The following is a 27,866-nucleotide window of genomic DNA, read 5'->3' on the forward strand; positions in this document are numbered from 1 at the left end:
TGGTGCGCGGCCATCTCTGTGCGGGGCGGCCCTCCGCCCACGTGGTGCGGCACTCACGGCCATCTTTGTGCGGGGCCGTGCTTCCGCCGGCGCCGCGGCTGGGACTCTGCAGTGGGCTGCGGGTGATGGAGCGGTGGGCGCGTCCGCGACTCCTGCTGTGGCTGCTGTTGCTATTACTGCCCCCAGTGCTGGGCCGCCAGAAGGAGTCAGGTGGGCTCCGGGCGGGGCCGAGCCTGCCGCTGAGGCTCGGGGTCTGGCCCGGTCCAGAGGTGCTTTTCCCCCCCTTCCCCCCCCCCGGTTCCCTGAGGCGGCCGGAGGCCGGCTGATGCTGTGGCCGCTGGAGCGCTTAGCTGGGCAGAGGGCACGGGGGCGCCTTGGAGCGGAGAGTGAGAACTTCTGGGTGTCTGGCGCGGCTTCTACTGCCCAGGACCCTGGAGAGTAACCTGTTTTTCGGAATTAGGATAGCGAGGTGGAGAGGGAATTCTCCTGTTCACTTACAGCCAGTGTCGCCCGCGCTTGGCTACACTGTTCCTCCCTGAAACACACTGGGAAATAATTCATCTCTCTCTCTCTCTCTCTCTCTCTCTCTCTCTCTCTCTCTCTGCGTGCGTGTGTGTGTGTGTGTGTGTGTGTGTGTGTGTGTGGTTCTTAGTGAATTGACGGAGAGATGAAGGGAGAATTAATGTATTTGGCTTTTAATTAATCCTCTTTATAGGGTTCACTTTGATTAGTAAAAGGTGAGAATACGTGTTCCCAGTTTATTCATAGCTATCTGAGTGCCAGGCGTTGAGCTTGGACATTTTCCAATTTCTTGGACACCTGACAGCCCAAGTAGAGGAGCAGACTTGACATGAGTGCTGGAGAGTTATAGAATGAATCCTTCCTGGCGTTTCCTTTCCACCAGTGGAATGGGAAGGGGTGTCAGAAGTTGGTTCGGCATGCCTGCCAGTAGCAAATGAGAATGCTCAGGATATTTTGTTAACTTTCATTTACTTCACTTCTTGAAGGTTCAAAATGGAAAGTATTTATTGACCAAATTAACAGGTCTTTGGAGAATTATGAGCCATGTTCAAGTCAAAACTGCAGCTGCTACCATGGGTGAGTTCTTTTCTTTGATGTGTCTTTGAGAGTTTAGTACTTGTCACAAGAATTCCCCTAATATCCCCAAGAGACCTGGATTACAGTAATCAGAGAGCCAAGTACATCTTGATAAAAGGCAATGTTCCTGTGGTGGGTTTCCTATTTCTAGGGAACAAAAAGGCCCTGGGATAGGAGAAGCCCAGGTGGTCTCAGCAATGCTACTTACTCCTTGGAGTTAGCACACATAGTTGTCTGTGTTCCCCATTGGACTGAAAGCTTCTTGAGGTCAAGGCCAATGTCTTACTCAGTGTTGCATCCCTGGTGCTGGCCCTCAATAAGTACTCAATAAATATTGTCGGAGGAATGAACATATTTATAAATGAGGCTAATCATCAAGTTTCCTGTTGGTTTTTTTTAAAGTGTAAAAATTATGGCTGAGAGGGTAGTATGGTAGACAGATTACTTTAAAAGCAGTCTTTGGTTCTAGTCACAGATTTCCCACTAATTATCTCTGTGGCAAGTCACTTAACTTCTCTGGGTGTCAGATTCCTCATCAGCTAAAAAAACAGGGTCCTTTAGCTCCTCGTTTTGTTATTCTATGACTCCTCAAAAAATTAACCTGATGCTTATGATACTTATTAAAATCTAACTATGTATTGAACTTTAAAAGGGATACAAAATACTGTACTTTCCGGTCACTGCTGTCAGGCTGCTAGAGTATGTGTGGTGAATGGGTGCCAGACAGAGCAAGGCGGTCAGTCTGAGACCAAGGGCATCAGACAGTGTCAGACTGTAAGGCATAAATCCTATGTTCTGCAGGATTTGGAGAAGGGGAGGTCAGTGGGACTGCAGTCACTGGGAGGACACAGGTGTTGTGTGCCTATTAAAGGTGAATGTGCATCAAGTAAGGAAGGGGCGATCCGGATCCAGAGAGGAAGAAGAGAAATTGACTTGCTTTTTCCTCTTTGTTGTTTTGCTTTAGATTACCTACGGAAAGGTTGCTCATTCCTGTCCTCCATTCTTTCCCTGGCTTACTGTATTTTCTAATACTAAACCTAAACCCATAGATAGGAAGTAGGTGGAATGGTACCACTTTTTGACCTGCTGTCCTTGACGATTCACATTCTTTCAGTGTCATAGAAGAGGATCTAACTCCTTTTCGAGGCGGTATCTCCAGGAAAATGATGGCAGAGGTAGTCAGACGGAAACTGGGGACCCACTATCAGATTATTAAGAACAGATTATACAGAGAAAATGACTGCATGTTCCCCTCGAGGTAAGAGCTATGAGGTAAATATATCTTCTGACCTTCTTATATATGGGCTTATTTGATACTGTTCTTAGAGAGGAGTTAATTAGAGGGCCCCACAGGTGAATCTCTCCTATTTCAGAGGGACTGCAAAATAGTGACAAACTCTTCCTGCCTGAGGGTTTTTCTTTCCAACTCCTGCCCCCCTTTCTCCTATATTAAAGTCTGTCTCCTCTCTCTTCTTGAGGCTTGGGCACAATCACTGGTTGTACTGGCTATGGTTCTACCCTTCTCATCATCCACCAGATATGGATGCTGCAGGGCACAGGCTGATGAGACCTAGCAGGATTGAGCTGGGCTGAAGAAGGAGAAGGATTGAGTGTTTTTCATGGGTCAAGTATTGTTCTAGATACTGAGTATTTGAAGAAAGGTGGTGGAAAGTCAAGAATAACTGAGGCTGCAGATTACACAGGCTACACTAGCCAGGAATTCAGGTGTGATGGTTGAGGTAACATATCAGTGGGCTGAGGGCTGGGGATGAGCAGGGAGGGTCATGGACTAAGCCTGGAAGTTGGACTTAGGTAGCATTACATGTTTATACAACAAATAAGAAACCTCCCTTTTAGGAGTCTTTTTTTTTTTTTTTTAACTCAAATCTTTATAAAATTACAAAGTACAAAAATCAGAGGCCATGGTATTCTCAGCCTAAGATCTTTCTAAACAATCTCTATTCTGTCATTAAAAGGAAAGTATATGAGCAGTATTGCAAATAACGTGCATCCGTGTGGACATAAGGAATTATTCTTAATAACAACTTTATTACAAATTACTGCATTTTAATTGTCAAAAATATGTAAAAACAACAACAAAAAAGAAAATAAAGATCACTTAAAATCCCATTACCGTGAAGTAATCACAATTACACTTTTGTTATCAAGTGTTAGGGGCAAATAAGCTGGTAATGGGGAAAATTATTGAAGTATTTTAAACAGACATTTGTTTCATTACTTGGGACAGTAATAGCAACTTTACAAATTATGAGTATAGAAGAATTTCTAATTTCTACAAATGAGAAAGAAAATATGAATATAGACATTATTAGACTTTGAAGGCTTAACTAATGTTTAATAGTTAGATGAGCAATTTCCAAATGAAATGAAATACTCTCAAAGTTTCTGAAAGGCACATACCTCTCATTCCAGACCTCAGAACATTTTGGTAAGAATCATGAGCTGTTAGAAATGTTCCTAAGGGAGCATAGGACCTTTCATTGACAATAAAATAGTTATATTTCTAATGCATGGAAAGTTCCCTGTCTCAACTACATACACAACTAAGAAAAGAGAGTTGGGCAAAGAAGAAACAAAATGAAATATTCAGAACCAGTGTCCTTAATGAAATGGATACAGTTGAATAATATCTTTGATTCCCATCTAGCCAAAAACAGTATCTTTCTAGGTCTGGATAATTTTAAATCACCCAGTTGGAGAAGCCCAGATTGCATTTAAAAAACTTTATTGTGAACAAAGTAAAATAGAAACTCACCATTTCAAGGATGAGCTGAGAGATTTTGCTGAGGAACCAGAGCACCATCTAATTAAATGACTGGAGACATGTCATTTCAAAGATGGAGAATAATGATATTTTTAAAATAATAGTTTTAGTGAAGTGTGGCTGATATAAGCTGCACATATTTATTTTTTTCTATAATTTATTTTTTTATAATTTACATTCAAGTTAGCACATGGTACAACAATGATTTCAGGAGTAGATTCCTTAAACCCCTTACCCATTTAGCCCATCCCCCCTCCCACAACCCCTCCAGCAACCCTCTGTTCTCTATATTTAAGAGTCTCTTATGTTTTATCCCCCTCCCTGTTTTATACTATTTTTGCTTCCCTTCCTTTATGTTCATCTGTTTTGTATCTTAAAGTCCTCATATGAGTGAAGTCATATGATATTTATCTGACTAATTTCACTTACCCTCTATTTCCATCCACATAGTTGCAAATGGCAAGATTTTATTCTTTTTGATTGCCAAGTAATACTCTGTTGTATATATATACCATATCTTCTTTATCCATTCATCCATCAATGGACATTTGGGCTCTTTCCATACTTTGGCTATTGTTGATAGTGTTGCTATAAACATTGGGGTGCATGTGTGCCTTCGAAACAGCATACCTGTATCCCTTGGATAAATACCTAGTACCGTAGTTCCTGGGTTGTAGGGTAGTTCTAGTTTTAATTTTTTGAGGAACCTCCATACTGTTTTCCAGAGTGGCTGCACCAGTTTGCATTCCCACCAGCAGTGCAAAAGAGATCCTCTTTCTCCACATCCTCGCCAACATCTGTTGTTGCCTGAGTTGTTAATGTTAGCCATTCTGACAGGTGTGAGGTGGTATTTCATTGTGGTTTTGATTTGTATTTCTCAGATGATGAGTGATGTTGAGCATTTTTTCATGTGTCGGTTGGCCATCTGGATGTCTTCTTTGGAGAAGTGTCTATTCATGTCTTTTGCCCATTTCTTCACTGGATTATTTGTTTTTTGGGTGTTGGGTTTGGTAAGTTCTCTATAGATTTTGGATACTAACCCTTTATCTGATATGTCATTTGCAAATATCTTCTCCCATCTGTCAGTTGCCTTTTAGTTTTGCTGATTGTTTCCTTCACTGTGCAGAAGGTTTTTATTTTGATGAGGTCCCAATAGTTTATTTTTGCTTTGGTTTCCCTAAACTGCACATATTTAAAGTATACAACTTGGTAAGTTTTTTGTGTTCATTATGTTTTTAAAAAATTAATTTTTAATTGAAGTATAGTTGACATACAATATTATATTAGTTTCAAGTGTACAACATAGTGATTCAACATGTATATTCATCATAAAATGCTTACCATAATATATGTAGGTACCACCTGTCACCATACAATGTTATTACAATATTACTGACTATATTCCCTATGCTATACTTTTCATCTTCCTGACTTTTTTTATTGAAGTACAGTTGACACACAATGTTACGTTAGTAACAGGTGAATAACATAGTGATTCTGGACAATTCTATATGCTATGCTATGCTTGCCACAAGTGTAGTTACTATCTGTAACCATACAACACTATTACAATACCATTGACTGTATTTCCTATGCTGTACCTTTTATCCTCATGACTTATTTATTCCATAGTTGGAAGCCTGTATCTCCTACCCACCTTCATCCATTCTGCCCATCCCCTCACATCTTTCTGCTTTGGCAACCATCAGTTTGTTCTCTGTATTTATGGGTCTGTTTCTGCTTTTTGTTTGTTTATTCATGTGTTTTGTTTTTTAGATTCCACATGTAAGTGAAATCATAAGGTTTTATTTATTTTTATTTATTAAGGTTTTTTATATATGGTATTTGTCTTTCTCTGTCAGACTTATTTCACTTAGCATAATAACTTCTAGGTCCATCCATGTTGTTGCAAATGGCAAGATCTCATTCTTTTTTATGGCTGAGTAATATTCCATTCCATATATATATATATATATATATATATATATATATATATACATATATGTATTCATTCATTTAATTACATATATATTCATTCATTCCATTATATATATATGTACATATATATATTCATTCCATTATATATATTCACTCCATTATATACATGTAGACATATGTATTATATATATATATGTATATATATATTATATCTTATCGAGTCATCTATCAATGGACACTTAAGTTGCTTCCATATGTAGTATTATAAATAATGCTGCAGTAAACACAAGGGTGTATATATCTTTTCAAATTGGTATTTTTGTTTTCCTTGGGTAAATACTCAGAAGTGAAATTACCAAATCATAGGTATTTCCATTTTTAATTTTTTGAGGAACCTCCATAATGTTTTCCACAGTGGCTACACCAATTTGCATTCCCACCAACAGTGCATGAGGGTTCTCTTCGTAACCTTTCTTTCCAACAATTATTATTTCTTATTTTTTTAATACTTAAAAAATTTTTTTAATGTTTTTTAAATTATTTTTATTTTATTTTTTTATGTTTTATTTTATATAAAATAAAACATAAGAGAGACAGAGCACGAACAGGAGAGGGGCAGAGAGGGAAACACAGAACCCAAAGCAGGCTCCAGGCTCTGAGCTGTCAGCACAGAGCCCGATGCAGGGCTTGAACTCACAAGCAGTGAGATCATGATCTGAGCCGAAGTTGGACGCTCAACGAACTGGGCCACCCAGGTGCCCCAGAAATTTTTTTTATGTTTATTTCTTTTTGAGAGACAAAGAGACAGAGCACAAGTAGGGGAGGGGAAGAGAGAGAGGGGGACACAGAATCTGAAGCAGGCTCAAAGCTCTGAGCTGTCAGCACAGAGCCCGGCACAGGGCTTCAACCCACAAATTGTGAGATCATGACCTGAGCCAAAGTTGGATGCTTAACCAACTGAGCCACCCAGGTGCCCCTAATATTTCTTATCTTTTTGATAATAGCCATTCTGACTGGTGATGATATCTCACTATAGTTCTGATTTGCATTTCCCTGATGATTAGTAATATTGAGTATCTTTTCATGTGTCTGTTGGACATCTGTACATCTTCTTTGGAAAATGTCTATTCATGTCTATGCCCATTGTTTCATTGGATTATTTGTCTTTTGGTGTTGAGTTGAATGAGTTCTTTATATATTTTTGATATTTACCCTTTACGAGATATTTTGCAAATATCTTCTCCCTTTCAGTATGTTGCTTTTTGTTTTGTTGATGGTGTCCTTCACTGTGAAAAAGCTTTTTAGTTTGATGTAGTCCCAATTGCTTATTTTTGCATTTGTTGCCCTTGCCTGAGGAGACAGATCTAAAAAAATATTGCTAAAACCAGTGTCCAAGAGTTTACTGCCTATGTTTTCTTTCAGGAGTTTCATGGTTTCAGGCCTTACACCTAGGTCTTTAATCCATTTTGAGTTTGTTTTTGTATATGGTGTAAGAAGGTGGTCCAGTTTTATTCTTTTGTGTGTAGCTGTCCAGTTTTCCCAACACCATTTATTGAAGAGGTTATTTTTTTCTCCATTGTATATTCTTGTCTCCTCTGTTAAAGATTAAGTGACCATACAAGCGTGGGTTTATTTCTATGCTTTCTATTCTGTTCTAGTGATCTGTGTGCCTATTTTTGTGCCAGTACCATACTGTTTTGATTATTATTGCTTTGTAGTATAGTTTGAAACCTGGGCTTGTGATACCTCCAACTTTGTTCTTCCTTCTCAAGATTGCTTTGGCTATTAAGGGTCTTTTGTGGTTCCATACAAATGTTAGGATTATCTGTCTTCGTTCTGTGAAAAATGCTATTGGTATTTTGATAGTGGCATTGAATCTGTAGATTTGGGTAGCATGGATATTTTATCAATATTAATTTTTCCAATCAATGAGCATGGTATATTTTTCCATTGATTTGTGTCATCTTAAATTTCTTCCATCAATGTCTTACAGTTTTCAGAGTACAGGTCTTCTATCTCATTAGTTAAATTTATGACTAGATATTTTATTCCTTTTTTTGGTATTTTATTCTTTTTAATACAATTATAATTTGATAAGTTTTGCTGTATGTATACACCAAGATAATGAATGTATCTGTCACTCCCAAAAATTTCTTTGTGCCTCTTTGCAATCCTTCTCTCCTACCCCTCCCTGCCATGCTATCCTTTTACCCCTATTCTCAGGCATCCACTGATCTGCCTTCTGTCATTATAGATCATTTCCTAGAGTTTTATATAAAAGGAATCATAAACGGCATTATACAGTTTGTGAAAGAGTGCTATTTTAAAAGCTGAACATGAAAAAAAACAAAATGTTTTAGCTGTTAAATGTAAATGTATAGCAACATTATATTTTTTAAACTTCTAACTAGTTCTGTTTGTTTATTTTATCATCAAAGGACTGTTCCTTGCACATGGTAAAATATTTAGATAACCTGAAAATATGAACAAGGAAATGGAAGTTTCTCTACTACCTTCAACCCCCAAACCTCTAGTCCCTGAGTCCTCCTCTCAAAAGACAACCACGATTACAAGTTTCTTGTATATCCTTCTAGAAATAGTTTATGCATATACAGTTGTCTAGACTCATCAACAAAATAGAACATGTGTATCTTCTGTTCTGCAACTTACTTTTCTTTTTCATATAACATATTTTTAAATTGTTCCTTATGAGTACATAGAGTATATCTCACTATTCCATGGCTGCATACTAATCCATTGTGTGGATTTCTTTATTCAGCCCTCTATCAAAGGACATTTAAATTATTCTCCACCATTCCCCTTTGAATTTCAACACATGTAAACAATGCTGTAGTGAACTTAAACCTTTGAGTACTCATGTAATTATATCTGCAGGCTCAATTCCTACAAGTAGGATTAGTAGGCCAACCAATGTGTTTTTTAATAAAAATCTTGATGAATAGAAGCAGACTGTCTTCCAAAGGAGTTGTGCCTATTTTCTTCTTTTATATACTTTTTCTTTTTTGTTTTGTAAGTAATCTCTACACCCAACATGGGGCTTGAACCCATGACACCCAGTGAGCCAGCCAGCCATCCCAAAGTTGTGCCTATTTTCACTTCCACCACCCTTGTATTACATGCTCAGAATAGACCTCATACTTTCATCAATACTGTGTATTATTGGACTCTGATCTCTGTCAGTCTGATTGGTGAAGACTAGCACCTAGCTTCAACAGCACTTTTTTTTTTTTTTGTCATAGTGATACTTTGTTTTTAAATTTTTAATTGAGGGGCACCTGGGTGGCTCAGTCGGTTAAGCGTCCGACTTCGGCTCAGGTCACGATCTCATGGTCCATGAGTTCGAGCCCCACATTGGGCTCTGTGCTGACAGCTCAGAGTCTGCAGCCTGCTTCAGATTCTGTGTCTCCCTCTCTCTCTGACCCTCCCCCATTCATGCTCTGTCTCTCTCTGTCTCAAAAATAAATAAAACATTAAAAAAAAATTTAAAAAAATAAATAAATTTTTAATTGAAATATATTTGACATATAATATATACATTTAAGGTACACAACATGTTAATCTGACACATTTATATAATATATGATTGTCATTGTAGCACTAATTACATAATTATCCTTTCGTTTTAGTAGTTGGAATAATTAAATTTTGGTTTTTTAGCAAGTTTGATTATAATACAGTATTGTTGTCTATATTCACTATACTGTGCATTAGATCTCTAGGGCATATTCACTACTTGTTGTAAGTTTGTACCCTTAAGCAGCATCTGTCCTGTTCCCCCTATCCCTTGGTGACCACCATTTCATTCTCTGTTTTTACAAGTTTGGGTTTTGGGGAGCAAGGGAGGGGCAGAGGGAGAGAGAGAGAGAGAATCTTAAAGTCTCCACACACAGCATGGAGCTCAATGTAGGGCTCAATCTCATGAACCATGAGATCATGACCTGAGCCAAAATCAAGAGTTGGACGCTTAACCAACTGAGCCACCCAGGCGCTTCTGGGACATTCTTTAATACAGTTGAGCATCTTTTCTTTCGTTTATGAATCATTGATATTTTTTGCAGTTACCTCTCTCTATATAAATCAATTTTATGAATCAGTCATTTATATGCTACTGGAAAATTTTGGTCAAACCTTGGAATGTTCCCTCCAGGATAGTGGTGGTCAGGACCTCAAGGGATGGGGCAGAAAAGCTAATCTGCCAGTGTATCCTCTCTTTCCAGAGTTCCTCTGAGGATTCCTGGGGAGTCCAGCCAGAAAAGTATACAGGCAAACCTTGTTTTATTTGGCTTCACTTTATTGCCTTTTGCAGATACTGCATTTTTTTAATAAATTGAAGGTTTGTGGCAACCCTGCATCTAACAAGTTTATTGGTGCCATTTTTCCAACAGCATTTGCTCACTTCACATCTCTGGGTCATATTTTGGAACAATTTTCTCAATGTTTCAAACTTTATTATTATTATATTTTTATGGTGATTTGTGATCAGTAATCACAACTTGCTGAAAGCTCAGATGATTCTTAGCATTTTTTATCAATAAAGTGTCTTTAATTAAGATATGCACATTGTTTTCTTAGACATAATACTATTATTGCACACTTAATAGACCACAGTATAGTATAAACGTAACTTTTATTGTACTTGGGAACCCCAAAATTCTCTTGACTTGCGTTATTGCCATATTTGCTTTATTGTGATGGTCTGGAACCAAACCTACAGTATCTCTCAAGTATGCCTGTATTACAGTCTTTGTGATTGTGTACATAACATTCTTTCTGGCTTGCAAAACTGATTTTGATAGTGTTCTGAAGTATTCACCTCAAAGGCAGTAAAAGTTTTCCTATCTTTCCTCCTAAATTATGAAACTTAATTATGGTGGATATAAATATAATGTCTTTGTGAGAGGCAAAGCCCTAGGGACACACTTAGAGAATTAGCTTTTTCTGATTACGATCAAAATTTGTATCTTGCTTACTAATTAAACTAAAGAGGAAATTTTTAAAAACTAGGGATGAATAGAGGAAAAGTGGTAGGAGTAGCAATAATACATCTTTCAGACTTATGATCTAACTGGAAAACTTCATGAAGTGTTGTAAGCTGGAGCAGTTTAGCTAGGAAAGATGCCTTGCACAATATAAGAGAGTAGAAAAGTCCTTTTAGAAGCATTGCTTTCAGGAAACTTTGCAGAAGGCTGACGATCTGAACACGGGCTTTCAAAGTGTGAATGGGACCATGTCTTGTCCTATAGTAGGCACTGATCTGGTGAATATGTGGTATTTCTGGTTGACAGGTGTAGTGGTGTTGAACACTTTATTTTGGACGTTATCGGACGCCTCCCTGACATGGAAATGGTGATCAATGTACGAGATTATCCTCAGGTTCCTAAATGGATGGAGCCTGCCATTCCAGTCTTCTCCTTCAGTAAGGTAAGTATAGGGAGAGATGTATGGGGAGATGGGAGGTGTTCCTCTAGAGTATGAGTAGGAGATGATTGTCCTATGACAGAATCTGCTGGGTAATGGTGAGGGTGATGCCTGAGGTCCAGGAATTGGCCTGTGTCCCTCTTAGCTTCACAGTGGCTGAGCAATAAGACTGAGGAAATGGGTAAAAAGATTGCTTAAGTGTCTATAAGTCTAGGGATGAAGGAGAGAGAATAATGGACGCCTAAAGAACTGATAGGACATTGAAGGAAAGGTTTAGAGATCCTACAGAACATAGGAAGAGAGTGGCTCAAAATAGCTCATGGGCTTGGAGTTAGAGAACACCTTCATTCAAAAACTATTTGTTGAACTCCCATATGTGTGTGTGTGTGTGTGTGTGTGTGTGTGTGTGTGTGTGTGCAGTCCTATCTGTCAGTGTATCCCAGGGGCCTAGCATGGCTCACAGTGAAGCTGAAGGTGGTGGATAACTCCACACAGTTTGTGCTGAAGCAGTACATTGAGGGGATAGGTCTGGGATATCCAAGAGGAATATGTGAGAGGGTGAGCTTTGAGTCTAGTTATGGAGGAATAGGAGTACTAGTTCACACCTGTGGACTTGAAGAATTTGAAATAGTTAATATCTTCTCAGTGCCCAGGTTGTTGCAAATGTGTATTGGAAGGCATGGGCCTTGGTTCCCTTGAGACTAGGTATGGCCACATTTAGGGGTGGGGTGGGAGGGCTAGAAGAGAATGGGTGGAAGATTCTATGGGGGAAGGGAGGGTTTAGGAAAACCCGATGGACTTTGAGAAAAGGAGCACCATCTCTGATGTGGTTTCTCCAAAGAGGGACCTTTTATCCCCACTTTCTCTTTATCACAGTTTACTTTCTCTCTAGACTTGTGTATTTACTGTGTTGCAAATGGGCTGAGGCCACATTTGTGTTGCATTTCCCATGATTTAGCCTCATTTCTCAAAAGTGCTTGGTTTTCTTGTTTGTTATGAAACCCTCCCAGAAGAACAGATAGAAGCTCCCATGTAAGTCAGTAAGGACTTTATGCTTGTTATCTATTTGTTGTTTCTGTGTATGGTAAAGTATAACAATCAGTATACTTTCTTTTCATCTTCTCTTTTTGTTTCTAAGCCAGTGACTTCTAATTCCCAAGAGAAAGCTTTTAGTCTTTCAACTTTATAGTAATTGTACAGCTTCTACTGAGCAGCTGTTATGTCTGAGCTGCTTTATGAATCACATACCATTTTTCAAAAGTATTTGAGAAAGGCAAACGGCATATTGCATGTGTAATTCCAGTGAAACTACTGAAGAGTTAGAGGTTTATCAGGCCAGAGTTTTAACAGAAGTAATCATAAAAAGAGAACAAATGATTTAAAACTTTTTTCAAAAGATGTGGGATAATATCCCTTTCTCCCATTCTGCCCATCAGCACTTCTGGTCCTGATCAACAAATAATCAATAATTTATTGACCAACCAGGGTGAGCTCAACAGTAGCACAGTATTAGATAACACTAATGAACACTTACTGAGTACTTACTATGTACCAAACACTGGTCTAAGTTTTTCACATGTACTAACTCATTTAGTAAGCCCATTAGATAGGTAACATTATTGGTATTATTTCTCCCATCATAAAGATAAAGCAGGCATAGAAAAATTAAGTAACTTGCCTAGAGTTGGAAAGAAGTGGAGTCAGCATTTTGAGTCAGCATTCAAACCCAGATGATCTGTTTCAAGAGCCCCTACCATTTTAACCATTTAATTGTGATTCTTGCTCTCAAAAGATCCATCTAGGAAATAATCAGGAACTGGTAAGACAGTATATACTTCAAATGTAATAGCAGTTAAAAGATAAGAGAGCTGTGTGATGATTCAGAGTTAGGTATTTTATTTCCTTAAACTAAAAACCCTAACAAATAGAACTTTGGGTAACTGGAAAAGTTGACCTTTAATGAGATTTTAAATTCTGGGATTCAGTGAGCACATGATTTTTAACCCACGGTCATTTTTCTCTTTTAATGTCTAGAGTCCAGACTTTGCAGACAAAGGAAAATATATTTTTGGCAATTTAATACTAGAGCAAGACTTTTGTCCAGATCCTGTGGCATGACTGTAGTTTAATTCTTCTCTCTCTGTTCTGAGACTGATGTAGAACAACCTTTCTGTTTCTGTTGAAGACATCAGAGTACCATGATATCATGTATCCTGCTTGGACATTTTGGGAAGGGGGGCCTGCTGTTTGGCCAATTTATCCTACAGGTCTTGGACGGTGGGACCTCTTCAGAGAAGATCTGGTAAGGTAGGTCCTTTAGAGAGGTTTTATTTGTCCTCCTTTGTAGGTCTTCTTGAAATAAACTAATGTTTGTTTAAGTTAAAAACAAAAGAAAAACTATAGCATAAGCAATTTTGTGTGTGTATAAAATATTTACCCATCCATAGGAAAAGAGCAGAGCCTACCCTAAAGTATCAGTAATGCCTTTGGGGAAAGGAGTATAGGAGCCTTTTCTTTTCTTCTTTAAATTTTTCTGTATTTTTAAGATTCTCCAAATAAGAGTGAATTACTTTCATAATTTGAAAAAAGTGAATGATCATGTTGTGGGGGAGAATAGAAAATTACTAGGAGGAACATAAATGTACTTTATAACTTAGATCTAAGTCCTTAAGGTGGAGATGGGGAGGACATATTGTCCCATAATTATCTCAAGTACAAACTTATTCCAGATTCTCCTGATTCATGACTGAGACATGCTTGCGCTGTTGAGTCTATCTGATGTCATTTCAGAATTTAGATTGTCCATGTCATCCAAGCTATAGGTATTTCTTACCTAGCTACATTTTTCATTTATGATTTAAACAACATTGATACCTAATTAGAAAACTTCTAGAAGAAATACAGTCTTTATAGGTCCTCTCTCAGGTCCATTGAGGAAGCAAAAATTTAATTTAACTTCATTTCCACAAATATCTATCACCTGTACCATGTGTGGCTGGAGATTCAAAGGGGGTGAAATGAATGTCCCTTTTCTAAAGAAACACATAGGGCTGAAGTCCTCAATGGCGGTTAGAGCCACCAGGTAAAAAATGAGTCTGTTATCTGGTAGGTGTACTTTGAAAATGATTTTGTAAAATACCTTGGTCTCATACTTCACAGAACTAGAACTGGAAATTGTCCTTTCCAACTCTTTATTTCAGGGGTTGAGTGACTTGGTCAACGTCAGGAACCAATCTAGGCCTGAAGTCCTGGTATCCAAGTGCATTATCTTCTCCACATTACCAATTAACCTTACCCATCCTCTCCAGAGGGAAAAATAACAAGTTTTTTAACCTGATTTTCTTCAAGTTATTCTTGGCTTTAGTTATCTAATCCTTTTTTTTTTTTTCAGGTACTTGCAAATACACTTTTTACGCTCTTCTTTTTTTGTAGCTCTTTTTCTACCTGCTATCCATCTACTTTGTTTTTTCTCTTTTCTTCCTTCCTTTCTTTTCTTTCATCTCTTTCTTTCTTTCTTTCTTTCTTTTTAGAGACAGAGAGAGAGAGAACAAGCAGGGAAGGGGACGAGTGAGAAGGAGAGAGAGAATCTCAAGGAGGCTCCATGCTCAGTGTAGAGCCCCATGCAGGGCTCAATCTTACAACTGTGAGATCATGACTTGAGCCGAAATTGAGTCGGACACTTAATCAACTGAGCCATCCAGGCACCCTACTTTGTTTTTTAAATCTTTAAAAACAACATTTTTTTCTGATTATGAAACCTATATATGCTCATAAAAATAAAGAAGTATGTCTAACATCGGCATCTTTTCCCCCCACTTCTTAGTGTGTTTTAGGGATCTTTCCATGTCAGTACATATGAAACTACCTCATTATTTTTATTAGTTACATGGTATTCCGTTGCATGGATAATAATTTACCTCATTATTTTCTATGATAGACTTTTAGGCTATGTGTAATATATGCATAATTTCTTGTTTTCTGGACTATTTGAGAGTAAGTTGCATACCTTATGACCCTGTACATCCTAATACTTTAGTGTGTATTTCCTAATAGCAAGGATATTCTCCTTTATAACCATGCTGCAATTATCAAATTCAGGAAACAATATTGGTACAACACTTAATTATCCCAATAATGTCCTGTATGGCACATTCTACCTCCAGTACAGGATACAATCCAGGCTCATGTGTTGCATTTAGTTATTATTTCTGTTTAGTCTCCTGTAATCTGGAACAGCTCTTCAGTCTGTCTTTCTCTTTCATAACACTGACATTTCGAAGAATACAGGCCACATACATTATAGAATGTTCTTCAGTTTAGTTTTGTCTATTCCTCATGATTAGATTCAGCTTATGCATTGCTGGCCTTAATACTTACCTAAGTGATTTTTGCATCCATCTATAACTTTTCTTTTTTTTTTTTTTAATGTTTATTTATTTATTTTGAGAGAGGCAGAGTGTGTGGGGGAGGGGCTGAGAGAAAGGGAAAGAGAATCTGGGCTCTGTGCTGACAGAGCTCAGTCTCACAAACTGTGAGATCATGACCTGAGCTGAAATCCAGAGGTGGATGCTTAACCAACTGAGCCACCCAGGTGCCCCCATCCTTAACTCTTTAGAGATATTAATTTTGATCACCTGGTCAAGGTGTTACCAGTTCCTCCACTATGTACTCTTTTTCCTCCCTTGAAAACCACTAAGCTTATTTTAGGGAGATAGATTATGTTTTAAAATCTAAACTTACAAGCACATATTTTTCTTTTGATATCGTCCCCTCTTATTCTTCAGGTGAATTTATTCATGATTCAGAATTGTAATTTAAAAAAAGATTTTTTTATACATCTATTTATTTTTGATAGAGAGAGAGCACAAGTGGGGGAAGGGCAGAGAGAGAAGGAGACACAGAATCCGAAGCAGGCTTCAGGCTCTGAGCTGTCAGCACAGAGCCCGATGTGGAGCTCGAACTCACAAACCGTGAGATCATAACCTGAGCCAAAGTCAGACGCTTAACCGACTGAGCCACCCAGGTGCCCCCAGAATTATAATTTTATATTTTAGAGCCCTCCATTCAAAAGCTCTAGCTATGTGATTTCACTTCTTACTTTGAAACTTTAAAAATCTCCTTGTTTATCTGCATTGATGTCTGCCTGCTATTTTTTCTAATCTTTTGGGAGTTTGTCCCTATTGACTTACTTTTCACTCTGTAGAAGAATTCATTGTTTCTGTATTATAAAGATTTATGTCTCTACTGTCATAGGAGGTAGGGAGGATGGTTATAAAAGAGGTCTGGGGCAGCCCCAGGCTGTGTTGGCCACTTTTAGCACTTGCCTGGGGAAAAAAGTCCTAACATAGGTCTTTTGAGGGGTAAGTAGGTGGGTAGAAAGAATGAGGGAGAGAGAAAACAGAGATGGTACAAGTCTGTGTATATTAAATACAGTTTTCCCAGGGACCAAGGAAATTTATACTCAGAATTTCAGTATAAATTGATACTTTTTTAGTTGGATGGTTTGGCAATGTATATCAAAATATAAAATGTATATATCTTTGACCCAGCCATTTCACTTCTAGAATTTATCCCAAAGAGTTAATTGGACAAGTATGTAAAGGTAGGTACACAAAGATATTCACTACAGTATTGTTTCTTAAAGCAAAGAGTTAGACACTGCCTAAAAGCCCATGAATAAGTAATGAAGTGAATTATGGCATGGCTATAAAATGGAATGTTGTGCCTGAATGCAACGTAAAGGTAGCATAGGGCTTAAAAACGGGGACTCTGGGTTTATACTCTGGCTCTTATCAGCTGTGTGACTCTGGGCAAACTGCTTACCCTCTCAAGAGCCTCAGCTGTAAATTAGGGATAACAAAACCACCTCAAGCATTGTGAGAATGGGTATATATATAACATATAATATATAATATATAATATATAACATATAACATATAATATATATAAAATATCTGCGTTATATAGAGCAAGGTTTCTCAATATTGGTAGTATTGACATTTTGGATAGGATCATTCTTTGTTGCAGGGGGCTGTCCTGTGCATAACTATCCTGTCCTTGCAGGATAGTTAGCAGCACCCCAGTAGTGTCTTAATGACACTAAATGCCAGTAGCAGTCCCCCAGTAGTGACAATCAAAAATGTCTATAGTCATGGCCAAATGTCTTCTGGGGGAACGGGGCAAAGTCACCAATTGAGAACCACTGATATGGAGACTTGATTGGAAGGAAATTCTTCACTGAGACGTTAAATTGGTAAAAATGGTTATCTACGGGCAGGAGGGTTCCAGATGATTTTTCTACTTTTATGCTTTTCCATTAGAATTTTATATAGGGGCTCCTGGGTGGCTCAGTCGGTAAGAGTCCAACTCTTGGTTTCAGCTCAGGTCATGATCTCATGGTTCGTGGGATCAAACCCCATGTTGGGTCTGTGCTAACAGTGCAGAGCCCACTTGGGATTCTCTCTCTCTCTCTCTCTCTCTCTCTCTGCTCCTCCTCTACTCACATCCCCCCCCCAAAATAAATAAAATAAACTTAAAAAAGAATTTTATATAATGAGCATATACCATATTTCCAGTAAAAAACAAAAACCCAGTAAACAAAAATAACCCAGTGGTATAGCATTTATGTTTCGGTGGGAGGGAGTATGGGGCACAATGAGAGATAGTTTTGGCTTTGGATTGTAGAATCAGGAAACGATGGTATAGCAAGGAAAACCTATGAGATAGGCCACGAAAATGAGCAATGCTCTCAGCTGAGAGAAGCTGAGTAATGTGACATTTATGTCTTTAAAAGTATTTCTACCTAAAAAGTTTATATCCTAAGTCTCTCCATTATGGTAAATAGTCCAGCAATCCCTCATTAACTCCAATTCAGCTGTCCCCCTCATTTCTCAGAGGAAGACACCATGCAACCCTGTGCAGGACCCCTACAAAGGAAGTTAAAAATGCTGCATCTGTGAACTGGCAGCTTCAGCAAGAAAAGCTGGTCATGGTAGTATGTACTGAGACCTGAGTTTCAGGGACTTTGTTTCATGGAGCACTTAGGACAGTTTCAAGAATACAGGGTGCTTTGCAATATCAGACACATTTCTAAAGATGCTGCCTATGCATCCAAAACACGAGGTCAAGGAGTGATTTGTTTTCTTGTCCTTAATTCAATTTCTGATATTTTCTGCAGGTCTCTTTGCCTATTAAGTTTATCAATAGCACCACTCTACATAAAGCAGAGAAGAAATCCTCATTGTATGCATTAAATAGCTCTAAATATGTCATTTAGGGGCTGGGAACTTTTCTTTCAATGTTGTTAACTTATTAACGGAGGAACAGATTGTAGATATTATTGACTAGCATTTCCAAAGGAATGAAGCAACAACAAAGGGAAATGCAATGTCATTGAGGGCTCTTTCTTTTGAAAGCCTAGGTCAGACTTAATGAAAAATGTAAAGCTCTGAACTAATCTTCAGAAGTGGTTAAAACACGTCCTCATTTGGTTAAGAGAAAAACATAGAAACTAACTGAAATCTATTTTTAGGTCAGCAGCACAGTGGCCATGGAAGAAGAAAAACTCTACAGCATATTTCCGAGGATCAAGGTGACTATATTTTCTGGCATTTTACAAAGAAATTTGTAAAACATAAGCAATTTTGAGGGTGTGAAGATCTCTAGTTCAAAGAGAAAATTAAGATAACTAAGAAATAAATGTAGAAGCACAGAATTTTAGACAGAGAATTTAAATTTTTTGCCCAAATCACTCTTAGTTGAATTGGAATTGAAAGAAGTAAGGTTCATTCATTTATTCATTGAATAGGTATTTAGAGTGCCATGAGTATATTAGGCATTGAGTGTAGTTGAAGAGAACAGCTGAGTTGTCCTCTTGCCTAAGAGATTATAGTGTCCTATGGGTAGCTTCTGACCTGGACCTCTTCTAGTCACTGTGCTAGTTAATGGCGGATCAGGAACCATCACCAGATCTCCTGACTCCTTTTTCCATGAGGCCATGTGGCTGCCAAATAATGGTGGAGACCACAGACTGAGACTGATGAAAATGGAAAGGGAAGCAGGGAAGAAAGGGAGAGGGAAAGGGAAATGTTGGTCAAGGACCCTCTCCATGTTACTCAGACCCACATCCACAGTGCCAAGAACAGTACCTGCCATGTAGATACATGAAGACCATCTGTTGTACAGATGAACAGAACAGGGACCGTGAAAGGAGAAGGGTCTTGTCGTTTTCCTGGTGAGTCCTTGTTGGAGATCATACCCTCTATTGAGGCAGTGAACTTGAGAATGTAGATAGGCCCAGTAGCCACTGCTTACTGGTCCTTATCAACTTCTCTTGATTCTCAGATCTTGAGATCACAGCTTCTTAACTTGGGATCCATGTGTGGACTTGAAGAGTTCTAGGACTTCCTATAAATTATATAGGGATATGTCCGCTTTTCTAGAGAGTGGGTCCATGGCAGGTCGGGGGGGGGGGGGCGGGAGAGGTGTCCAGGACCTCTCAAATGTCAGGACCATCTCCTACTTGGACCATAACTAGGACTTTTTCTACAGGTTTTAGCCCTTTAGTTTTCTTTTTAATTTAAATATTACACTGGACTTTACGAAATACACACAACAAAGGTCATGTAGCTATTTTGGTGAGGGGTGATTACCTAGTCACACAGCTGTGAGTACTAGTGATTATAGACGCTACATGAGCCATCCCAAAAGGGAATTCATTCCCTGGGATATGCCTGTAGAGTTCAGAACAACATCCTCTTAAAGACTAGATGTAAGCAAAGAAGGGCCCAATACTCCCCATCTCTGAAGGGTAAACAGCCAGGAAAACAGGCAGGAACACCTATATGCACAGGGCCCAGTACCCCCCCACCCCCACCCCCACCTCTGCTGTAACCAGTAAGTTATCCATCCATGTGTACAGTCATTGCATTGGGTCCAATTACAGCTTACTTTTCAGAGATTGGGAACAGTATTATGGTGGAGGACACATGTTTTATGTCATATGCTTCTTTTATAGGACAAGTCCAGAACGGGATCCTCTCATTCTTCTATCTCGGAAAAACCCAAAACTTGTTGATGCAGAATACACCAAAAACCAAGCCTGGAAATCTATGAAAGTAATCACAATTGTCTGAATAGAACCATAGCAGTGAACATTCTCACTCAAAGAACATTGTCACCTGGGTAGAATTCCAGATCAGGTTTCCTCTTAGTGATAGATGAATGTAGAGAAAGATCCACAAACTAGTATTAGCATATATGTAAATTATTCTTTCAAACTCACATTGCTTTTCTGGGCCATATTATGAGTAGTAGTTTTGGTTTTGTTTTGTTGTTTTGTTGTTGTTGTTTTGTTTTGTTTTGTTTTTTTACTACTTTTAAGGTTTAAACCAGAGGACACAAACTTTTTATGGAAAGGGCCAAATGGTAAATATTTTAGGCTTTGTGAATTGTATGGTCTTGTTGTAGTTACTCAACTCTGCCATCACAGTGTGAAAGCAGCCACAGACAATATGTAAATGAATGAGCCTGGCTGTGTTCTAGTAAAACTTTATTTATGGCATGGAAATTTGAATTTCATGTAATTTTCACATGTCATAAATACTCTTCTTTGGGTATTTTTCAAGCATGTGAAATGTAAAGATATTCTTAATTTAAATGTAAAGATATTCTTAATTTATTTACAACTCTCCAAGTGATTCTAAGGCAATGCCAGCAATGACTGGCTCCTTCAGGTTGGAGTTCATCTCTGTCTTCTATGACTTCTTGCCTTATTCAAAGAACTTTAAGCCCTAAATGTCCTCATTTGAAATTTTCAAATGCCATATGAGGATGATATGAAAAGAAGTTTTAAACTTCTTGTGGGAAAACTAAGTGTGTCTGAGATGTAATATGTGATAGTTGTAATCAAACAGGAGCAAATGAAGTCTAACAAACTTTGTTGAAAAATAAAAATATGGGGGCGCCTGGGTGGCTCAGTCAGTTAAGTGTCCGACTTCGGCTCAGGTCATGATCTCACAGTCCGTGAGTTCAAGCCCCGCGTCGGGCTCTGTGCTGACGGCTCAGAGCCTGGAGCCTGTTTCCGATTCTGTGTCTCCCTCTCTCTCTGACCCTCCCCCGTTCATGCTCTGTCTCTCTCTATCTCAAAAATAAAAAATAAATAAACATTTAAAAATTAAAAAAAAAAAAAAGAAAAAGAAAAATATGAAAAGTGTATCCATTCAGCACAGCCTCTACTGTGGGATGCTGCAAAAGCAAACAAGACTTGTTTCCCTCATCAAAGTGTTTGCCATCTTCTAAGGCAGCTGGGATATAAATGGGGGTCTCAAACTCAGATGCCCCAGGAGGCCACAGGAGTGAGCAGGAGAGAGAGCTAAAGGTCTGGTCAACGCCACCAAGGGAATAGGAGCTCAGTTTACCAGACCTTCCTTTTATGTTTTATAAGAAAAGTTGGAAATCGGGGTTTTTGGAAGAAATATCTTACCACCTGTAAATGTTGGCAATGGTTTGAATTTTTATTTTTAAATACTTTCCATCCCCAACAAAATCTGTGTGTGGGTTTTACTTCTGAGCCCACCAGCCACCACCTGTACCTTTGTATATGTATACTTTACACAGAGTGAAATGTGCTGTAGGTTAGGATCTCTGAGTTCAGAGAAGGATCCACATGGCTCTGGGAGCTTAAACTCTAAAATCAGACAGGCCCAGGTTAAAACCCTTGCTCTTCTACATAGGGCCACGTGACCCTGAGCAAGTCTCAACTTTTCGAGACCATGGCTTCTTCATGTATAAAATGGGATAATAATTCCTCTGAATGTGTTTATTCAGGACAATGAAATGAGGTCGTGTTGATGGAATGCTTAACTATGTTTGCTGCATACTGCTTTTCAATAAATACTACCACTCTCAATACTAATAACTTCCTTTTCACTTAAAGGACACCTTGGGGAAGCCAGCTGCTAAGGATGTCCATCTTGTGGATCACTGCAAATACAAGTAAGACTTCTAGGACTCCTGACTCTTGGTTTCCCTATTACATTTGGAATAGCTTCACTTTGGGAGAGAACTTTAATACTAGGTCCAACTGGGGTTTATGAAAGTCCTATTAATTCATCTGGTGGTTGTTTAATGAGAACATGCTGTGTGTACAGCGTTCTCACCTGAGTTCTATGGGAACTGCAGAGACCCTAAAAAATGGTCCCTGCCTCCATAGACCTTTCTGCTAGCAACCAAAGTGATGGGATTCCTTCTCTCTACACCCCATCCAACCAATAGGTAAAGTTAAAGTATTTATCAGATTAATAAAAGTTTACATTTCAAAATGAATAAAGCATATGTAACTAAAATGTTAGAATTCAATGCCAGGACTAAGGATTAGGTGAACAAGTAAAACCAGGTTAAGAGGAGGAAGTAGGGGGATTCAGAGAGGTGAATGCTGATTACACTGCATAGTGGGAACTCTAGGGTAGAAGCAACTCTAGTTGGAGACAGGGGTGCATGCATGAGAAATGCTGAAAAGACCATGTTCTTTTCTAAGATAGCTTTTTTCCAGGGGGCATTTCTTTGAAGATTGATTAGGTATACCTGGTTTTCTTCTCCAGAATTCAGAAGAGGAATTCTGTTCAGAAGGGGAACAGCAGGTGCTTTTGGTGGGGTACCCCAGGGGAAAAACAAGACTTTGGGGAGCCATGACTCACTAGAGACATTAGGCCCAGGAAAGCTCATAGGAAAGGGTAAGGTACTCTCTCCATCTGAGCCTTACATCTCTCTATCTAGACCCAGTTTGTGGCCCTCTCTAGGTCTGTCTGGAGAAAGAATCCTCTTTTCTCCCCCACCTGACATTCCCTGAAACAGCCAGTAGCCCCTGGAAACCCACAGGGACATGCAGATGTGTCCTTGAAACCTGAAAATAGGAAGGGCAGGGAGAGGGGTAATAAAAGGAGAGATGGGGAGGAGGGAATAAGAAGAAAAAGATCCTATTTGTGGTAGCAGGTGTATAGTATTGAATATATTTTGCTCTTTCTTTCCCAGGTATCTGTTTAATTTTCGAGGTGTAGCCGCAAGTTTCCGGTTCAAACACCTCTTCCTGTGTGGTTCCCTTGTTTTCCATGTTGGTGATGAGTGGCTTGAATTCTTCTATCCACAACTGAAGCCATGGGTTCACTATATCCCAGTCAAAACAGATCTCTCCAATGTCCAGTGAGTGGCTCTCCCCAAGCAGAGTGCCTAATGACTCCCCAATCTGCCTCTAAGTTCCCAGCCATTTAAGGCATTTACTACTGATGACTTTTTCCCTTGAAAGTTTTTATTTACTTTTGAGAGAGAGACTGAGAGACAGAGAGCAAGCAAAGGATGGGCAGAGAGAGAGGGAGACACAGAATCCGAAGTAAGCTTCCAGTTCTGAGCTGTCAGCACAGAGCCCGACGAGGGGCTCGAACTCACAGACCGTGAGATCGTGACCTGAGCTGAAGGCAGATGCTTAACTCACTAAGCCACCCAGGAGCCCTGAAAGCTTTTTTTTCTATGTGGTTTGTATATACAATGCTACCAGTCAACTAGGCTATATGTGAGATTTAATCTGAGAAAGTGCTCTAATGCTAGTTTGAAATGTAATGTTTAGGCAGTCCACAGTAGAAAAGTGCTTATCTCTCAAAGACTAAAGATAGGGATATTAGATGTTGTTATATTATCAAAGAGACTTTCAGATACGTGAGAACTGACCCCACTGAAGCTGAGGCCAATTTTCTCACGTGATAGGAGGAACAAGGAAGAGATATGGAAAGGGCCCAGAAACATGAGACCAGGGCCCTCTTCTAGGGGCTACAGCAAGAGACAGGAGGGTAATTTTTTTTCACTATTGATTTTTGATGTGTGTCATTGAATATTTCTCTATTTTCTCAAGTATGTCCCAAATCTACAACAGGTTGCCTTTAGCCTGTGTGGGGGCTTTTGTTGTTGTTGTTGTTGTTGTTGTTGTTGTTGTTGTTTTGGTCCTGTAAGGACCCAAATGTCTTTGCTTTAGAAAAGAAATAGGGACACCTGGGAGGCTCAGTTGGTTGAGAGTTCGACTTTGGTTCAGGTCGTGATGTGGTGGTTTGTGAGTTTGAGCCCCACATTGGGCTTGCTGCTGTCAGTGCAGAGCCCGCTTCAGATCCTCTGTCCTCCTCTCTCTGCCCCTCCCCTACATGTATGCTCTCAAAAATAAATAAAACATTTTAAAAAATGAGGTAAAATAAAAAAGAAATAATCAATTATCTACCTATCTAGAGATTAACCATAAACCTCAGTCTGTGGTCTTTCTTAGCTCAGTGTATATTTTAGAGACTAATGATTCTTTCCATTTTAGGGAGCTGTTGCATTTTGTAAAAGCAAATGATGACATGGCTCAAGAAATTGCTGAAAGGTAAGTTCTATTCATTTTTCCTTATCTATTTTACTTTATCATCCCCAACTAAAGTCACATGACTATTGTTATCATGGTGATATCTGGATTTCGTTCTCATTCTACAGAGATAATCAGAATTAAAACTTACTGGGGGACAGGTGCCTGGGTGGCTCAGTCAGTTGAGCATCTGACTTTGGCTTGGGTCAGGATCTCACAGTTTGTGGGGTCAAGTCCTGCATCGGTCTCTGTGCTGACAGCTCAGAGCCTGGAGCTTGCTTTGGATTCTGTGTCTCCCTTTCTCTCTGCCCCTCCCCTGCTCACACTCTGTCTCTCTCAGTCTCTCAAAAATAAGTAACCGTTAAAAAAAAAAATTAAAAAAAAAAAAAAACTTTCCAGAGGGAACACACACATTCACATATGTCCCAAGCCCATCCTTTATAGAAGTAGACTGAAATCTTTCAGGTAATTAAACAAGTACAGAATTTCTGAGAATTCACTCTTTATATGTTTATTTTTAAGAAAAAAAGTTAAGTTCTATTGCTAAGTGCATGTGTGTGGATATGATGGCTATAGGGTTGGCTCTGCAGATCAAAAGAGTTAATTCATATAAAGCATCTGAATAGGACTTGGCACAAGGTAAGCACTTAGATGTAAGCTATTAGTATTATTAAATGCTGTGCTTTAAGTGTTCTTATTAATCTCGTCTCTAGGGGAAGCCAGTTTATTATGAACCACTTGCAGATGGATGACATCACCTGTTACTGGGAGAACCTGTTGACTGAATACTCTAAATTCCTGTCCTATAATGTAACAAGAAGGAAAGGCTATGATCAGATTATTCCTAAAATTTTGAAAACTGAACTCTAGTCATTATCATTGGACCACAATCCTCTCTGGCAGCAGCTCTCAGATATCCTGTGGTGAGAAGCTTACCATGAGCGTGGCACCTCTACCTTGAATACTGTTATCAAGCCAAATACCTGGTTTTCCTTATCATGCTGCACCCAGACAACTGAGAAAGATCAAAAATGTGTATAATATGGACTCGGAGCAGCTCAACGCTTTGGCTGAATAAGGACCAGAAATCATGAGATTTGGGTGTTGAACCCAATTCCACCTTTCATTTTCTTAAGACCAATCACAGCTTGTGCCTCAGATCATCCATACATGTATGTCCATCACTGTGAAACCGACTATGTCCGTCAGAGGATACTCTGTCTCATCATTTGGAGCAGAAAACTAATCATTTGGAACTAGTATAACTCATCTCTGCAGTTCAGTTATTCTAGGCTAATCTTGGTCACTGTATTTTAATGGAGGAAGCCCTATGGGGCTAGTGAAAACCACTTGGGGATCATTTCCTGAAAGGTCTAAGGAAGCAGTAGTTGTGCCATGCAATGATGTGGCAGTTCTCTTTTGTAAAAGCATAAGCTTTTTGGTACTCAGGAGGTTTCTATAATGCCACAGAGAAAGGGGCCAATTGCATGAGTAATTATTGCAATTGGATTTCAAGTTCCCCTTTTTTGTGCCTTCACACACTACTTCTTTTTATGGTCTCTATTTTAAAAAAAGACAAAAACCTCTTAATAAATTTAGAACGTAGTCCTCACTCTTTAAAGGAACTGTGCACAAAACAGCAAATTTTCCTCACTCCTTATACACCCTTAATATTTTGCCTCTTTAAATTGGCAGCAGTGTCCACAGCCTCAAGGGCATGCAGGGACCTCAAGGTGTCTTCATCTATGAAATGTTATTGGGGTTTAGATCATCCAAGTTGAGCACTTACTCATGTAGGAAATATTTCAGTGCAAATCCATGTTGGAGTGCCTCTTTTTCCCTTTTTTCCCTTTTTGAAAAACACATTTGGATAGTGGTTTAATCTCTCAGGATGCTCTCCCTTTTATAGTCAAAAGTGAAGAAAAATTTTTAGATGAAAACCCATAGAGTTTGATGACTCAGAACCATTCTGTCCCTTTGGCCCAACTTTTCCACATTAAATCTGCTCTTTTCCTTTGCTTCTTAAGAACTGTTCCGTATATTAGTTTGTTTCAAAATTAGTAAATGTGAGGTTCAGTCATATAAAATCAGGGATTTTATTCCATTAGTGAGGAAAGTATTTGGCTTTTTTAAAATAATTTTTTTAACATTTATTTATTATTGAGAGACAGACACAGAGCATGGGCAGGGGAGGGGCAGAGAGAGGGGGAGACACAAAATCTAAAGCAAGCTCCAGGCTCTGAGCTGTCAGCACAGAGCTTGACACGGGGCTCAAACTCACAAACCACAAGATCATGACCTGAGCCGAAGTTGGATGCTTAACCAACTGAGCCACCCAGGTGCCGCAAGTATTTGGCTTTTTAAACTCCCTTCCATAAATGTTTAAGTCTAAGGACCTTCTTAGAGGAGGAGTTGAATATCCTTGGTAAGATCATTGCATAGAATAAGGCAGACATTGAAAGTTAGATGTTTTGTTTCTGAGCATTAAAAATTCATGGGGACCATGTCCTTAGGTGCTAGAAGTCTAACGATAAGCAGTCTGGATTTCTGTGTTGTACAGTGGTGTTGCCTTGTCAGTATGAGGTCCCAGTAGATGTTATCTTTCTGTTTTAATTTTCCTGTCACTAAACTAGAAACAGAATTTTCTCTTCTTTGAATGAAGAGCTGAAACTGCATTTCCCTGTGAATTTCCCATTTTGCTTCAAGTTCCAGCTCAAGCATCCTGTCTCTGGATCCTTTCTTTCATTCCATTAGGCAGTTAGGGGCTATGATAAAACTTTGCTCGTGCCTGTGTTATATATCACATTACACTGTAGTTATTTGACTATTTCTGCTACTGTTCTGTAGGCTTCTTGATGGGTGGGAATCATGTTTTATTCATCTTGAGGTCTCCATTATCCAGTACAGTGCCTCACACAGTAGATACTAAAGAATCATTGAAAGGAAGAATGGATGGATGGATGGAGACAGTTGACTTAACTAGATCCTGTTTACAGATTGACTAGCCATTTGCTCCTAAGGGGAACTGGATAAGACTGTAAGAGTTGGATCAATGCAGATTCTCATCTGCCCTTAGAATAGTCAATAAGGGAATCTTTGTATTTAAATTCAGCAAATGTTATTCAGATTTTATACTTACCTGTTTACCTCAGTATAGGTGATATGAGGATGGTGTGTAACAATATGAAAAATGTATGTTTTTGAAAATAATTTTTATCCCCATAA

At 38.9% G+C, this 27,866-nt stretch overlaps 1 protein-coding gene across 1 annotated transcript; it reads left to right on the plus strand.

Annotated features, from left to right (window-relative positions):
- The first annotated feature begins 33 nt into the window (after positions 1-33).
- Positions 34-27,866, plus strand: POGLUT1 (protein O-glucosyltransferase 1). The gene is made up of 11 exons (XM_045502135.1): positions 34-210; positions 1,008-1,098; positions 2,213-2,356; positions 11,128-11,263; positions 13,446-13,567; positions 18,792-18,851; positions 20,277-20,376; positions 22,197-22,255; positions 23,291-23,458; positions 24,606-24,662; positions 25,355-27,866. Exons 1-11 carry the CDS (start codon positions 126-128, stop codon positions 25,509-25,511), a joined length of 1,179 nt encoding a protein of 392 aa, XP_045358091.1. The 5' UTR covers positions 34-125; the 3' UTR covers positions 25,512-27,866.

The sequence above is a fragment of the Leopardus geoffroyi genome, chromosome C2 (genome assembly GCF_018350155.1).
Source record: "Leopardus geoffroyi isolate Oge1 chromosome C2, O.geoffroyi_Oge1_pat1.0, whole genome shotgun sequence".
NCBI classification, from domain to species: domain Eukaryota; kingdom Metazoa; phylum Chordata; class Mammalia; order Carnivora; family Felidae; genus Leopardus; species Leopardus geoffroyi.